The 16,258-nt window shown below is 38.9% G+C and overlaps 3 protein-coding genes across 4 annotated transcripts; 1 reads left to right on the top strand and 2 right to left on the bottom strand.

Annotated features, from left to right (window-relative positions):
* Positions 1-1,787: 1,787 nt before the first annotated feature.
* On the bottom strand, positions 1,788-6,919 carry LOC137715901 (uncharacterized). Its single transcript, XM_068455262.1, has 8 exons — positions 6,468-6,919; positions 5,593-5,702; positions 4,951-5,007; positions 4,558-4,857; positions 4,078-4,319; positions 2,773-3,079; positions 2,415-2,688; positions 1,788-2,223 (listed from the first exon to the last, which is right to left on the bottom strand). The coding sequence occupies exons 1-8, from the start codon at positions 6,882-6,884 to the stop codon at positions 1,969-1,971; spliced, it is 1,962 nt and encodes a 653-aa protein (XP_068311363.1). The 5' UTR covers positions 6,885-6,919; the 3' UTR covers positions 1,788-1,968.
* A 1,644-nt stretch (positions 6,920-8,563) lies between these two features.
* On the top strand, positions 8,564-13,546 carry LOC137715206 (protein EMSY-LIKE 3). 2 transcript variants are annotated; one of them, XM_068454450.1, is made up of 10 exons: positions 8,564-8,995; positions 10,474-10,679; positions 10,787-10,896; positions 10,991-11,219; positions 11,326-11,520; positions 11,639-11,707; positions 12,335-12,583; positions 12,676-12,744; positions 12,827-12,890; positions 13,113-13,250. In XM_068454450.1, exons 1-10 carry the CDS (start codon positions 8,968-8,970, stop codon positions 13,154-13,156), a joined length of 1,263 nt encoding a protein of 420 aa, XP_068310551.1. In that variant the 5' UTR covers positions 8,564-8,967; the 3' UTR covers positions 13,157-13,250. The 2 variants fall into 2 exon arrangements, with proteins under 2 accessions (XP_068310551.1, XP_068310550.1); XM_068454449.1 differs by having other exon boundaries at positions 8,565-8,995; positions 13,208-13,546.
* Positions 13,547-13,593: 47 nt separating this feature from the next.
* On the bottom strand, positions 13,594-15,534 carry LOC137715207 (uncharacterized). The gene is made up of 2 exons (XM_068454451.1): positions 15,076-15,534; positions 13,594-14,071 (listed from the first exon to the last, which is right to left on the bottom strand). Exons 1-2 carry the CDS (start codon positions 15,428-15,430, stop codon positions 13,749-13,751), a joined length of 678 nt encoding a protein of 225 aa, XP_068310552.1. The 5' UTR covers positions 15,431-15,534; the 3' UTR covers positions 13,594-13,748.
* Positions 15,535-16,258: the final 724 nt, after the last annotated feature.

The raw sequence follows: 16,258 nt of genomic DNA, 5'->3' as shown, positions 1-16,258 counted from the left end.
CGGGTCGGTTGGAGGTGGCCTAAGCTTTATGTTGTTAAATGTTTTGTTTAAAGTTGTTTAAGTTTGAATAACTCCCCCAAGTAATACTAGGGTGGAGATTGTGTTGTTTTACATCTCGAAGAACAACTCTCGTGGTTCTGGGGATTTGGTGGAGTTGTGCATTCGAAGAACTTATAGTACTTTTTGGACGTACGAGTCCAACCACCTTCACTTGTTTGAGAACTACCCTTGATACTATATTCCGAGACCCATCTATAAGCCCTGCAAAGAGCTTCATCTTTTTTTTTCAGGTCCAAGCCCTTCCTTTCATTGCAGATGTGGCCATTTGAAAATTATTGAAAAAATTAAAGGAAAGATTATTGGAAGAGGTATGAGAATAGAATGTGAGGAATTGAAATAAAATGAGGTAAGATAGTAATGGTGAAAAATATTTGAGAAATTGTGTAGGAATGACTTAGGTATTTATAGGGAAAAAATTAGAATTTTTTTTTTTAAATTCGTCCAAAAAAAAAAAAATCAAATTTCAACGGTAACCTGACAGCAGCATGACATCAACTAGTCGTTGCATGTTGGTGTCATGCTGACACTAGGTAACAGTTGACATTCAAATGGGCAGAGCTGGAGAGCTGACAACTCCAGCTAACAAAATGTCAAGCTTGACATTATGGCGTTGGAGAGCTAGCAATATGTTAAGCTTGACATTCTGGCGTAGAAGGGCCCAACTAAAGGGCTGGCTGGAAATGGCCAGCCCACTGGCCTGATTTAGGGGTTTTGGCCCGGTTGGGCCAACAAGTCCTTTGCCCTGGCCCTCGGTTGGAGACGGCTTTCGTGTCATTCCGAGCTATTTTTAGCATTATGACCCTTTGGCCGGGTCGGTTGGAGATGACTTAAGTTTTATGTTGTTAAATGTTTTGTTTAATGTTGTTTAAGTTTGAATAACTCCCCCAAGTAGTACTAGGGTGGAGATTGCGTTGTTTTCCATCTTGAAGATTAAATCTCGTGGTTCCGGGGATTCGGTGGAATGGTGCCTTCGTAGAACTCATTGTACTTTTTGGACGTACAAGTTCAAATACCTTCACTTGTTTGAGAACTACCTTTGACACTATCTTCCGAGACCCATCTATAAGCCTGGCAAAGAGCTTCATCTTCTTTTTGGGTCCAAGCCATTCCTTTCATTGCAAATGTGGCCATTTGAAATTATTGAAAAATTAAAGGAAAGATTATTGGAAGAGGTAAGAGAATAGAATGTGAAGAATTGAAATAAAATGAGGTAAAATAGTATGGAATGGTGGAAAGTATGTGAGAAATGGTGTAGGAATGACTTAGGTATTTATAGGAAAAAAATTATAATTTTCTTTTTAAATTCATCCAAAAAAAAAAAAAAATTCAATTTCCTACGGTAACCTGATGTCAGCATGACATTAGCTAGTCGTTGCTAGCTGGCGTCAGTATGACGCCAACTAGCTGTTAGCATTCAAATGGGCTGAGCTGGAAAGCTAGCAAAATGCCAAGCTTGACATTCTGGCGCTTGAAGGCTAGCTAGCTAGCTGGAAGTGGTTAGCCTGCTGACCTGATTTGGGGGTTTTGACCTGGTGAAACCCACAAGCCCTTTGGCCTAGCCCTCGGTTGGAAATGATTCTCGTGTCATTCCGAGCTATTTTAACCTTATGGCCTTTTGACTGGATCGGTTGGAGATGACCTCATAGCCAATCTTTCAGCAGCATGTTCCATTTGACCTGGTTTTTCTTGCATTTCTTTAAGCTGTATAAATTGTTTAGAAACAAGAATCATACAACCTTGCCACTTTATTTCATCGTCAGACGTAAACGAAGGAGAAGAAAACCCCCGAATTTGACTATTATATACGACAACTTAATATGACATGACCGAAGATAATCTGTCGAGGAAAAACGAAACAAAAATCTCGTTTTGCCAACTATATATAACATTGTAATTAGATAATCAAACTCATGAAGAGCAAGACAGCATGCAAACTCCAGGCCTATAAGCCCACGCCGGGGGCAGGCGAGCGTATTTCTCCATTCCCGGTTGCTCATCATATGGTCGTTCCATTACTTTAAGCACCCTCCGAACCTCCTCAAAATCACCTTGTTCAGCTGCATCAATAGCACTCTGGCATAAGTAGTTTCTGAGAACATATTTAGGGTTCACTGCATTCATTGATGCCTTCCTCTCCTCATCGGAGATGCCGCTACTGGCCAGCTGCACAAACAAAAACTATAATTTGTGAGAAAATCAGATGACATAATGTTCGCTTTTGACGAGAATCTAGCCACTGGATGAGTTTAACAATATTCTGAGCGAAAACAATGTTTACGATGAATACAATGTTGGTATCAAACCAATATACTTTTCCGAGATGGAAGTTACAAGAAAACCAGAGTTCATCATACCTCCTCTATGTAGATTTTCACCCAGCTGATCCATGCCTCCTTTCGCTCCTGCCCAATATCTAATAGAACAGCCTTTAGTGGGTTCAACAACTCCTCTTCGGGAATGTTGGGATCAGCTTTGATATTGGATAGCAGCCGAAAAAAGTTTGTGTAATCCACTTTGTCGATGGCCATGTTATTCAGAAGTTTACTGATCAGCTGTTTAATGTACTTGGGGAGACCAAGTTTTTTGGTCATTATAGCTTGATAGTCATCCATGAACTTGGTTCCATATCTATAAAAATCCCCCGAAAATTGAAAATTAACTCCCACTTCAACATACATTTAATTAGGATAGAGGTGTAGGAATGACAATTACCTTTCCATTGCATAATTCGCCTCCTTATCATCTATCAACTTGGCTGCTACCAGAGTTCTAGTGAATTGTGCAATATTCCATAAGCCGATATCTGGCTGATTTGCAAAACAATATCTCCTCCCAGGAAGATCTGTGGTATTCGGCGTGTAACGTGGATCAAATGCATCCAGAAATCCAAAAGGACCATAATCGATGGTAAGACCCAAAATGCTCATATTGTCAGTGTTTAACACACCGTGAGTAAAACCAACCCCCTGCCATCTGGCAACCAAGGAAGCAGTACGCTCAGCAACCTCTACTGCCCAAGCTGTTAAAAAACCATGATGGGAGCAAAAGTTCAGAAAAACAACTAATTAAGTATGATGTGCAAGACGTCTATCAGAAACTATTTTCGGAGTGGCAGTACGGGTAGATGAGAGAAAAGACCAAGGTTCAGTACAATAGTCGTAACCACATTTGGTACAAACCTAGCATAACATATTTAGCACTAAAACTTTACAAGCTAAACAGAAACTGGTGATGTATCAAATCGTCTCTTTTCTTTTCTTTTTTTCATTCTGTGAAACACAATGACTAAGTTCTATTAATATAATAAGATGGTCCCTGTGTAACGTGCTCCAGCATGGACCACAGTATCAACAGCAGACATCTGATTTGAGTCTTCACTCAGTTCCATGAAGAAACTCTATGGATGCAACTTTAAAACAAGATATTTCGTCCCTATTCGTATTAGCTTTTAACAGAACCTGAAGCCATTTTTATTAGTCCAAAGTGTACGTTGCATACAAGAGAGATACCATCCCATCTTAATCACTTTCCATGCCCAATATGGGAGCTCACCACACTACTAACTTGGCCGGAATACAAAACTTCCTACAAAACTACTGAACCAATTAGGACTCTGCAACTGTCAACTGAGTGTACTAAATAGGTGTTTGGCATCTAAGTCAATCCAAATGGTTTTTCTAAAGAAGAAAAAAGAAAATTGAACTTCCATAGTTACGAATGCAGGCATACATGAAGGAAATGTATGGAAGCTAAATCCTAAATAAGTGCTTCAATCCTAAATCAACCCAAATGGTTTTTCTAGAGAAAAATGAAAAATAAACTACCATAATGCCATGGGATAAGACCATAGGAAGGTGCACAACATGAGAAAGTTATGACCAGTAAACTTATACAACACTTGTAAACTGAAGTTCCGATTCATTACGCTTCCACAATAAGAAATAGTTTATCCTGTCTTATTGAAAGTAAATTAAGGCACCAGCACCAACACCTTGACTCCAAAGAAAAAATTATTACCTGCATACTTGTTAGATGTCAGATCAAGAACTTCTTCGTTGCCTGTGTTGAAAGATAAACTCTCGCTTCTACTCATGTTCTCTATATGAGGAAAGTGATGCCTAATGGCATAGTCTGCAAGAGCACGAACAATTTCAAGGTCCTCCTTTTCTCTAGAGGCATGTATTTGGTATGACCCAAAACGCAGAAAGGATGGAGAAACCCTGCAAACAATTGCACCAGGCTCCTCTTTTGGATTGCCACTGCAAATGAAGACATGAGGAATTTCTTTTAAGAAGAGAATAAGAAGAACATATATTCCTAAAAAATTCATCCTTTCCCCGAGCAAGATATTGATATCTTAGCATACGATCAAACCGAGAAGGTTCTTTTATCTCAAAGACTAAAGAGAAATTATCCAGTAAAGATGGTGTATGGTTCTCGTAGTAAAACATGATTAGGTAGAAAAATACTCATTGCATAGAGTTCTAATTAACATACTCATAGAACATGTCACGCGTGACAAATTTTCCTGTTGTCACAAGACAGAGAGCTCGTGTTGTTGGAATTCCAAGATTATGCATTGCTTCACTGCAAAGGAATTCCCGAATGCTACTACGAAGCACTGCAAGGCCATCTGCAAACCGACTGTAAGGAGTCTTTCCAGCACCTTTAAGCTGAAGTTCCCACCTTTCAGACTTAGAATTAAGAACCTCCCCAAGAGTAATAGCCCGTCCATCTCCCAACTGTCCAGCCCACATGCCGAATTGATGTCCACCATAGCATTGAGCATAGGGTAACCTGCATAAATAAAGCAGTTACGATCCAGTTGTTGATGAAAATTGACAAGCACAAATGTGAGCCTCATAACATAATATTCAGAGAAGCACTTACGATCCCACCAAGGGAGACGCCCCAGAGAATAAAAGAGGGAAATCTGGCCTTTCAAATCTGTAACTCCAAATAAGGTGGCAAATTAGTCCCATGAACCATGACATACCACAAGTGCAAAACATATGTACTCATCATTCATCAGAGTGAAGGACTATGGTATATTATTCAAGGTTTAGGTACAGCAAGTCCGAAGCCAAAGCAGTCATACAAGATGCAAAACACATGTACAAAGGAAACAATAACCCCAGCTAAATATCAGAACTCGAAGAAAAGAAAATTTCAATCAATAACACGAATCTTAAAAAACATGTGAAAATTTAGCAACTCCAAATGTATAAATTATCTGGGGCACTAATTTACCATATTTCCAGTTACAAGTTAAAATGGTAGTGTCATGTTATTTACACACTGATCTAATTTCCTAAAGTACCAACCATAAGGTTCTTGTGTAGAGGTAGAAACAGATTCAGGTTCCAAGTACCATCAAAACCATTATCCATAATATATGCTGTCAAAACACCAGTTTTTCTTTCTTTCTGATACCACCAAACACTCTTAAAATAAAGTTTATTTTCTCATCCATGTTCTATAAAAGCATTAACAGTTGATGTTCCCGGGAGCACAAGAAACAAGAACACTCACTCTGTAGGATCCAAATCAAGAAACTCAGCAACGGATTCTGACCATGCAACAAGCTGAGGATTTTCAACTTCAGCTGACGGGGACACTTTGGTATAACAAGCATGCAACACCTGATAATCAAAACCCAGAATGCATAACATCAAATTACAACATAATACCTCATCAGCTAGTAAAAATTTCAAATTATAGCTCAAAGCAAGAGATCTATCACAATAAACACTATCATGGCACTGCTCCACAGCCAAATTAAGTGAACTTGATAAGAAGTAGCTCTCGGACTACCACGATTCTAATTACAACGCATCGCCATCACCCCCTCAGCTAGTAAAAATCAAACTGGAGCTCAAAGCAAGAAATGAAATCACAATCAAACCTATCAATGATACAGTTCCATAGCCAAATTAAACTAACCCAACTAACAACACCCAAACTGTCAGCCACTCAGCAATTTCTCGATTGAGTAAGTACAAATTCCAAAGCAGTTATGCATAAATTTAACAATTTTTCTGATTTGGGCATGAAACAAAAGAGTAAATGCAAGCCTTTAACTAGTACACACACAGACCGCACATATGTTTCAATTTCTTATTTGGTTTTCCTCCACTTTCTCAGCAACCAAACAGAACCCAGTTCACAACACACAAATCGTAAGTTACTTGGCCATTTCTCGATTGAGTAACTACAATTTACTAAGCATTTATGATTAAAGTTAACAACTTCTCCGATTTGGGTACGAAACAAAAACGCAAGTGAAAGCCTTTAGCTAGTAACAAACACACACCCAATATACACGATACACTTTCCTTTCCTCCATTTCTCAGCAACCAAACAGAAAATAACCCAAACATCAAAACAGAAAAGAAAAACAAGGTAACCTCTCGCGGAATCGTATCGGTCCGAGGATCACCAGGCAGCTCTCTGGTAAACGAGTTGTCCCAATTCAGATCTTCGAGCTTCAACCTAACCCTCTGAGTGTAACTTACACCGTTGCTTTCATTCTTGCAAATCTTCTCATCGCCGCCGTCGCTGGCCAAGCTCTGATTCTGGAAATCATGTGTCACGGAGTCGACCGACGCGGCGGCCTGCGGCGGGGGTGAGTCCATGGGTGCTTGCTGTTGGCTGCGGCCGGAGCTGAGGTTGCATGCGAGGAGGGGCAGCCTGGGAATTTCGAAGTGATTGGAGGGGTAAAATGGGAATTTGGAAGGGCGACCGCGGAGGTTGAGGGCGGTGGAGAGAGAGAGGCGAGGGAGGGGAAGTGTGGAGAGTGAGGAGAAATGCGAAATGATTTGCATTTTTCTTCTGTTAAATAAAATTTTGGGGTTTTTTTTTGCTTAAAAGTACAATTTTGTCATAAAATAAAACAATTTAAAAAAATAATAAATTCAAACTACATAAATAAATAAATAAAATTAAATGCATTGTAAATAAATGACTATGAATCACCCACACATTATCCTCCTCCCCTCCTCCCCTCCTCCCCTCCTCCCGAAATTTAGTGAGACAAAAGCAGCAATTGACGACTATGAGCGGGCTTCGCAGCAATGCATCTCTCGTTAGGATATGAGTAGGGTGATCTTACTTATTAATAAATAATCAAATCTATGATTGTGTTTGCACAATGCATGATTGGTTGCAAACACTGTTGCATTTACTACTGTTATACTGTGAACTTGTGACATGTATTCAAGGAGAAAAACCCTATTGTGTCTCAAGTAGAGAGGTTGTTTGTAGTTTTTCGTTTCTTGCGGTATAATTTTAGTTGCTTTTAATTAATTTAACCTGTTGGTTCTAATTATCACACTTATAAAACTCTACTTATGGCTTCGTTCCAACTATGGTGATAGCCAACAATCTCTACCTTAGTTTAATGGTTAATCGGGTTGAGTGTGTCAACTGTTTTCAATATCATCGCCATAATCATCACCATTGCTGCCACCATAACCAAAACTGCCATCACTACCGCCATCGTCATTGCCACCCCTCTACCACCATTGTAAACTATACATCCCAACCACCACTCTTCGCTATTGGTACCTAACCATACTTTCACAATTTTTGTTGTCATAACCATCATCCCCGCAGGCCCACACCTCCAGTGCTACTGCCATTGCTACCACTGTCGTCACCACAACCTACAACTACATCCACCAACCTACAACACTGCCGCCATCACCACCACCACCGTTGTCACACTAACAACGCTATAATTGTTGCCATTATCACTGCCACCTCTACAATCCAACCACTTTATTATGGCGCTACCAATACACCCGCACTATTGTCGGTGTCATCGCTGCAACTACCTTGTCATCTTTGTCGTTGCCACCACCCCCATACAATGTATGTTGTATCATTATGTACCATGCTTTTACACCAGTTTTCATACTCACAAACTTTTAAAAATACAGTTTATCAAACATTCAACTGGTTTATTTTATAGTTGATTATCTCAAAGAACATGAGAAGTAGTTTTTTTTTTAAAAGCACATTAATTCCAAACTAGCGCTTAGTTTGCTAACATGGCTCGTATGTGAGACCTACATTTGAGCGCCAGGTGGGTACTCGAAAAAAAAGAAGATAATGCTATCTACATGCTCATTTTTACTTCTCATATATTTTTCTCAATTTTTCAGTCATCGGATCAAATAAATAAAATAATAAAATTTGGTAAAGGTGTGTATGAGATAAAGAATGAGTGTGTGAATAGCACTATGCTAAAAACATAAAAATAAAAATTATTGAGAATTGTTATTGGCATTCCAAAAATCTCATAATTTTCTATATTTAGAAAGAAAAATACATTTGTGAGGAATGTAAAATGAGATTTTTGAAGTACGAATAACACTTCCCAAATTATTAATTAACATAAGTAAAAGAAAAACCATCAGCCAATAGGAAACACGGAACTGAAACTGAATTATTAACTGAAAACATTGAGGCGCCACAAGAACTAGTTTGAAGTCCGCGACTTCCCTCCCGACCTATCTCCAATCTCCAATCCCTCTGCCGGAATTCAATTTCTTCGAATTCACACTCCAAGTCCAATCCCCACTCTTTTTACCCCACAACTCTTCGAAATTCTAGTTACGCCCCACAATTAGAACAGGTATTCCATTCCCATTTCGCTCCCATTGACGTCAATCGATCGTCACCGCTCTTGGGGCCCTAATTTCAACTTCTTTGAGGTTTTGGGACCGTGCTGTCCTAAAATTGGGTCAAATTTTGCGAATTTATCTGTTTTGGAGGGTACCAGTAGGTACAAGTTCAAGTTTTCGATGAAATTGATCGAATTTCCGACGTGGGTTTGCTGAATTGATTGGGTTTGACGTGGGTTTGCTAGGGTTTTAGCGAAAGTCTTGGTTTTGAGGAGCGGTGATGGACTACGAACTCTCAGATAGCAGTGGTAAGCTAAGTTGAATTTGCTTATCTGTTTTTCAATTTTGATTTGTATGTATTTTTGTTTTTCTAATGTGTAATTTATTGGCTCTCAGAGTAATTTTGACTCAAATTCGTGAATTTGGGTTTGATTACTGCTCTTGATGTTCGTTTTTTACTGTGAATTCATTATTTTTGTGGGATTTCCTTGAATTTGTACTACTTTGGTCTACCATGGTTGAATTCGAAGAAAGTTTATTGTCATGTAGTTTGGCTTGTGTTCCGTCTTGTGCTTCGCCTTTAATTGTAATGTAGTGTACCCGACTTGTGCTCGGAGGTACTAGGATTTTGTTTTTGGCTTTGTTCTTTCTTTTAGTTTGTATAAGTTGGTTTGGAAGCACCATGTAAGAGTTACACGTTCTCCCACAACATGTAATTTGGTGTCATTATGTTCTGGAGATTGATTCCGATTCGGGAAATCCCATTCTTCCCATCTTTAAGTTGGTCTTGCTTAGTGTTTTAAACTTTGTGTTTTGCATTCTGAGCACTGGGTGAACGCCCGAATGATATTCACTTTTTTGTGAGCAGTGCTTGGAATTGTTTCAGTTTCATCCTTTGAGAAAAGTCACTTGTAACTCTCCTCTGTGGAATTTTGTCAATGGTAGTTAGGTCCTATTATTCCGTTTCTAGCCAAGGTCACTGTGTAGGAGAAAAAGGCTGATGGTGCGAGAAAAGTAACAGATCGGCATTAAGTTAAAGAGTTTGTTATATATTGGTCACGTTTTGTGTGTTTGTCGTTGGTTTGTTTTATTCAGAAAAGTTGGCAATTAAGGCTGAAAATTATGGCTTATATTAGTTTAACATATTTTAACAAAAGGATGCGTTAGTTTAGTGTAGGAATAGTGAAAGATGCATTTTGGGCATGAGAGTGATTATGTTTCTGTTATAAATACCTGCAAAGCTGTTTTGTTCCGTTGCATGACAACAATGAGAAAAGCAATAGTTATTTTTCCGAATTAGCAAAATATTTAACATTGTAACCAAGGTATCTTTCTTTTTCCTTTTTCTTGTTTATTTAACATTGGTACTACTCTTGGATGCTAAAGCAACATTTTTAGGGGACTGTGCATGCATCTAGAACCCATCTTCTGTATTATCAGAAAATGTTGATGTGATTTACAATTTTAGTTCTCTTTTCGCTAGTGTCACGATACATTTGAGGAAGGTATGCATTCTTACGTGGTTTGTCTGGAATATAAGATCCATATTTCCATATACATATAGTTTGTGCATACTTTGTGAGGCACAGATACAAGAAATAGCCTGCTAAATATGTTGCATGCATATAGACATGTATATAACTGAAAAAGGTGGCTATTGGCGGGGGCAAGGCCCTTAGAAATGAAAGGGATTCCATGGTTTCCTATTGCAAAGTTCTTGAAAGACCTAATAGACTTGTTACTGAAGCTAGAAATAATAGTTTGCTATGTTCTGAAACATTTGCAGGAACGGATGATGACCTTCCGCCGTCTCATCAAAATAGGTTTCAAAGAGGTGGCCGAACTTCTGGGAATGGAAGGTCAGCAGCCGTCGGTTCTGCTCCATTATCTAGGATGCATGGTGACATGGAAATCCAGATTCACCGCATTGAGCAAGAAGCATACTGTTCAGTTCTAAGGGCGTTTAGTGCTCAATCTGATGCCCTCACCTGGGTAGCTGTTTGATTAATTATTCGCAGTTTTTCTTCCGCTTTTCTTTTGGATCAAAAGTATGATTGTGTTAACTTAGGCCTGAAAGTCAGTTCTTATGTACTTTACAGGATAAGGAAACTTTAATTACGGAACTTAGAAAGGAGCTGAGAGTATCTGATGAGGAACACAGAGAACTTTTGTCCAGGGTCAATGCCGATGACATGATCCAGAGATTAAGGTCTGATTATATTATGCCATGTTGGTTTGAGCAGCAAATACATTTGGATAGCTCTGCATTTTTTTATGAGAAATGTTTTACTGTATGCTATTAGGGAATGGAGAAAAACAAGTGGGGTTCAACATGGTACACTTAATGCTGCTCAGCCTGTTCATGACCCCCTACCTAGTCCAACTGTTTCAGCATCACGCAAGAAACAGAAAACATCACAGTCCTTATCCCTCGGTGCTCCAACTCCTGCATTGCCTCCATCCATGCAACAATCCTCTGCAGCTTTGAGACGAGGTCCTCCTCCAGGACCTCGGAACAAGAAACCAAAATCTGTAAGTTGAAATAATCCTGGGTTAAGAAAATGGTGCAATGCTATTCATATATTCTTGGATTTGTTTTTCCCTGTTCTTTAATGGAGTTTGTTGCCCGCTTTTGAAGTCCTCACAGTACCCTTCCACAAATTTTCCTGGAAGGCCCCAAGCCACTAATCGAGGTCCTGCCGGTGCCTTTGTGGAAAATGAGCCTGCTGAGGGTGAAACTGATGATCCGTTAGTAGGAAGAAAAGTTTGGACAAGGTGGCCTGAAGACAATCACTTCTATGAGGCTGTTATAACTAATTTCAACCGTGCTGAGGTATGCTCTTGCTGTGAATTCATCTGAACCTGAGTAAGCATTTTTTAATTTAGCAGTTTTGACCACACAACTCCAATAAAAATCTTCGTGAATTCCAACAATTCTCAAATGTTGACAGGGGCTACATGCTCTGGTTTATGATATTGGTACAGTGGATGAGACATGGGAATGGGTCAATCTAAAAGAGGTATACTGCTATTGATTGTTGTTTCTTTCGTAGGGCTTTAATCCTTTTGTTTACCAAAGATATATTCTTTGTCTCATAAAATATTTAAATTTCAAATCTCAAAAATCAAAGTTTTTATTTTTGTTTTTGCACATTATGACAAATGAGTTTGTGTGGGTTTATAGCACTTCAGGAGAATCTGAGGTACTTTGCTTTTCTGTGCTTGTTTTTGCAGATATTTAAACTTAAATCTGTACTCTATGCTAATTTTTTCAATTCCTTAACCATTTTATTCATAATAAAGCTACAAATGCAGATTGATTTTGAGTTACCTCATTATCAGCACGTAAATCATCATGTCAAAAGTTTGTGCTTTTTGATATTGAGCAGTGTTCTTATATATTTTACCATGGGTCCATTTGATAACCATTTAGTTTTTAGTTTTTAGTTTTCACTTTTTGTCCTTGGGATGTGGAGAAAGTAGGGATGAACAAAGGTGGTGGGAGATCGAATACTTGCTTAACATTGTACTGACAGTGTAATGGGTTGTGGACCTTGTGGCCCATTAGATTGTGTTTGTGATTTGCCTTGTGAGCTCATTTCCCAATCGCTTTTTGCTAATTGTTGTTGTTCCTTCTAATGATATAGATATCTCCTGAAGATATTCGGTGGGAAGCTGATGGTCCTGGGATTTCTCGTAAAGGCAGTCGACCCGGACCTGGACCTGGCCGAGGGAATAAAAAGTCGATGGCACGTGGCGGTGCAGTTTCAGGTGCAGGAAGAGGTAGAGGGACTGCAAAGGGTTCCAAGAAGGATTTGCCTCCGCAACTAAATGGCATTGGCAGGAAGGCAATGAGCGATATTGAAATACTTCATACAGACTCGTTGATTAAAGAGGTATAAGTATGATGATTTAAGTTTTTCCTTCCCCGCTTTTCCTCCAATTACCTGGTGGTAACTTGTTTTTCCCGCTTTGCTTGATACTACAGGTGGAAAAGGTTTTCAGAGCCAGCCATCCTGACCCCATGGAGATTGAGAAAGCCAAGAAAGTTCTCAAAGTATGAATTCAAGCATCTTTTATGCTTTATTTGCGTGATGTTCTTTTATTGTCGGGATTGTAATGGTTTATATAAAACGCAGGAGCATGAACAGGCACTGGTCGATGCAATTGCAAGACTCGAAGATGCATCTGACGTTGAAAGCGGTAATAACTAATTGCATATAACCCATGTTCTATAATACATAATAAAGCTCCACTGCCTTATGTTGTATCTTTAGTCCTTATTAGTCAGATTTGACTTGGTACTTACTGTGTACAACTTTACAGTTAAACTTTGTGTAATTTTTAACATCAAGGTCATCTCGCTGCTGTGTTACGTATATATTTTTCCAAAAATTACAATGGATGTATTATGTATTATTGCAGTGAATGTATCTCTGAAGCAGCACAGCTGCGCAACGTCTTATTAACTTTTGCTGATGACCAGTGCCATTTTTCTTCCTTCTTTGGCTTCAAAACAGATGAACGTACATTCTCCCAAAGACTATCACTAGACCAAGAACGAGGATGGAGAAAACGGCAGTATGACGAAATGGCTGAAGGTCGGGCAGTTGATGGTTCAAATGGCAACAAAATGACCAGAGACGGCAGAATTGCATCCGATGATCAACGTTTTGAGAGCGACGACATATGATATATGCCTGCTTGTAGTATTTGTGCCATATTCGGATTTGATGTCGAATCAAGTGAATGATTAGTGTAAGCGTTAGGGTTCGTTTCAGTTTTAGTTTAACCTTAATTATGCTTTCGGGGTTGTACTGGATGACACTTGACTCTAAAGATTGATTTAACGACTCTCTTTCTGTCGTATTTGTTGAGACAGCAGCTTAATTTTACACCGAAAGCACATAGCAAACCAACTAAGCTCCTGCAAATTACACACGATTACAAGTTAGCATATACATACAACTGCAGCACACTGCAAACGGAGAGAATCTGATCGCTGCGGAGAGCTCCGATCAGTTCTGAAATAGAACAACTCCATTACACATGGTTGATTATCTACAATGATGCAATGAATTCAAGGATACGATTCACCATCTGTGCATCATAAGCAGGGCCTTCCATTTGGAAGTGGCCTGCTCCTTCAATCAGGTGTGTTTCAACACGACCGGCTGCAGAACTTAGCTTGTTCTTTAACTGCTTCACGCTCGTGAACCCATCCTGTGTCCCCATTACAAAAAGTTTGGGTTTTGAGGATTGTAGTACGGCTTTGTGGTGTCTCCCGAAAAGGATTGAGGCAAGCATGCCGAAAGGATACCCCAGACTAACATAGCCCACAACTTGTTCAACCTGATCTACCGCAGAGCCTGCAATTGGGGCACCTACACCGTAACATAGGGAAATTATAGAACATATGAGGAAATTATGTTACCCCCAGCTCGAATGATCATAAAACGAACAAAACAGACGGGACTATGAATAACATCTTATATTTTTCCGACCATGTCTACAACAATTATGTGCGGTTCATACCAGAAAGATCCTAGATCATGCTTCATTGTTTACCACAAGATTATTTGCAGAAAAAAAAAAAACCATCTATTTCTCACCAAAACTGATTGACCTTGTGATTTTACTTACGTATTGATTTTCATATTGCAATTAGTAGAGAGCATAAACAACACATCGATAACCAAAAATCGCAATTCAGAACAAGAAGTTAAGGAGCAGCAGTGAGAGGCTGTTCGAAATTACAACGACGCTAGACTTTATCCAATCATAGCTCAAGTCCTTCACAATTACTAGAAACTTAGGCTTCTCATCATTTATCATCTTTTACAACATTTACAATCTCCAGTCGAGCTAGAGAAACCCATCATAGTTGCACATAACATTTTTCATCATACTTATATTCGCTTTGAATGTGATCAAAATCCAAACTTTTGAATGATCGAAGGACAGTTCGATCAGCAACACGAAAGTCAGAAATACTCCAAACAACATTACCAAATGAAATCCCAACTTCATCACACTTAAATGGGATAACTAACATTACCAATTAAATCCTAGCCTCATATCATCAATTCTCCCTCAAATCCAAAGCCTTCTCTAATTTTTCGACGACGCTTCAGAAAGTAATTAGTTGTTATCTATGTAACACTCTGATCACTTCGCAAACTAATATCCAAATTACAGATCCACAAAACCATTCACCAAACCAATCAAAGAAGCAATCTTTAAACCACCACAAGCTAATACACAATCCACAGATCCAAAAAATCATCTACATAAAAACACACCCTTTAATTTATAAACAACATGCTTAATCCAATAAAAATTGCAGAAACATATTCTAAAAGAGCACAAAAATTCAAAATTATTATACCTGCAGAAGAACCCACCAACAAAATCCTGTCAGCTGATTGATTCTCAGAAACCCATTTGCACACAGCAATCACATCCTTAATTTCTGCAAACCCAGTGAGAGAGGCCCTTCCTGTTGACCTCCCAACCCCTCTCATGTCAAAGGTCAGAGCTTTATAGCCTCTGTCTGCCAACCCAGCTGCTATTCCTCTCAACAGGCCTTGGCAGCCGCCAAGGACGGAGTATGGGTGCACCAGAACCACCACAGGGCTGCCCTTCTTGATCTCTTCTTCTTCTCCGGGTTTGAAGAGCTTTGTGCTGAGCTTGACTCCATCGCTGGTCTCAACTGTGCAGCGCTCCACCGTACAGTTTGACATCAGAGGAAGAGAGAGAGAGAGGAAGTTGTTGGGGTAGCCGGTGAGTGTTTTTTGGTGGATGAGAGTGCCAATACTGGTACACCTGGACTTGGGATAGTTTTCTAAAACCTTGCTTTTCGGAACATAATAACCCGAGTCTCTCTGCAAAACTCATAAATTTTAAAAATCATACGTATATTGTTCTAAAAAAAAGAATCATACGTATAATTATCAAAACTAAGGCATTAATATTAAACCAGTTAATTCAAGAACACTTGTATATTGCTACTGTCTAGTGGTATTAAACCAGTTAATTCAAGAACACTTGTATATTGCTACTGTCTAGTGGTATTCATCTTTATTTATAAAGTAAAAGTTCTTAAGTTCGATTATTGTCAAAAATGAATTTAAAGAATACATTTATATCACAATAAAACTCAAATATAGTTAGTATGATATAATATTCTCATAAGAAAAAACAAACGAGCTCATCCAAGGTTTGACAAAAAAATAAAACAGCTCATCCAAGGGAGGACACTCTAACATGAACAAGTTGGGTGTATAAATCTACGCTCAAGTACAAATACACGTGAAGGTGGTGCAAGGCACATCCCACTTCAGGCTTGAAAGCTAAATGCAACTAGTAAAGGCTGGAACTACATAAATCCAAATTAAGCATAACGTGCAGTGTGAACATACACGTGAAGTTCGTCATGATCCCAGACAATACTATAGACATCAGTTTAACATACATGATGAGCTAATAAAAGATGTATGATCATGCCATAATAATGTTTACAAAACACATAAATCATAACGTCTTCAATATATAAAATATTTGCATTCGTT

Source organism: Pyrus communis, chromosome 14 (assembly GCF_963583255.1).
Source record: "Pyrus communis chromosome 14, drPyrComm1.1, whole genome shotgun sequence".
Lineage (NCBI taxonomy): Eukaryota > Viridiplantae > Streptophyta > Magnoliopsida > Rosales > Rosaceae > Pyrus > Pyrus communis.
This window is presented reverse-complemented; position numbering and strand designations above follow the sequence as displayed.

What these genes read in the sequence shown, in the direction of transcription:
- LOC137715901 (XM_068455262.1), bottom strand. Translation starts at nt 6,884, where the DNA reads ATGCAAATCATTTCGCATTTCTCCTCACTCTCCACACTTCCCCTCCCT. An exon ending in CCGATACGATTCCGCGAGAG is followed by an intron (nt 5,703 to 6,467) that starts GTTACCTTGTTT and finishes TTTGATTATCAG; the next exon opens with GTGTTGCATGCTTGTTATAC. An exon ending in TGAAAATCTACATAGAGGAG is followed by an intron (nt 2,224 to 2,414) that starts GTATGATGAACT and finishes TTGTTTGTGCAG; the next exon opens with CTGGCCAGTAGCGGCATCTC.
- LOC137715206 (XM_068454449.1), top strand. Translation starts at nt 8,968, where the DNA reads ATGGACTACGAACTCTCAGATAGCAGTG. An exon ending in GACATGATCCAGAGATTAAG is followed by an intron (nt 10,897 to 10,990) that starts GTCTGATTATAT and finishes GTATGCTATTAG; the next exon opens with GGAATGGAGAAAAACAAGTG. An exon ending in CTAATTTCAACCGTGCTGAG is followed by an intron (nt 11,521 to 11,638) that starts GTATGCTCTTGC and finishes AAATGTTGACAG; the next exon opens with GGGCTACATGCTCTGGTTTA.
- LOC137715207 (XM_068454451.1), bottom strand. Translation starts at nt 15,430, where the DNA reads ATGTCAAACTGTACGGTGGAGCGCTGCACAGTTGAGACCAGCGATGGA. An exon ending in GTTGGTGGGTTCTTCTGCAG is followed by an intron (nt 14,072 to 15,075) that starts GTATAATAATTT and finishes GTTACGGTGTAG; the next exon opens with GTGCCCCAATTGCAGGCTCT.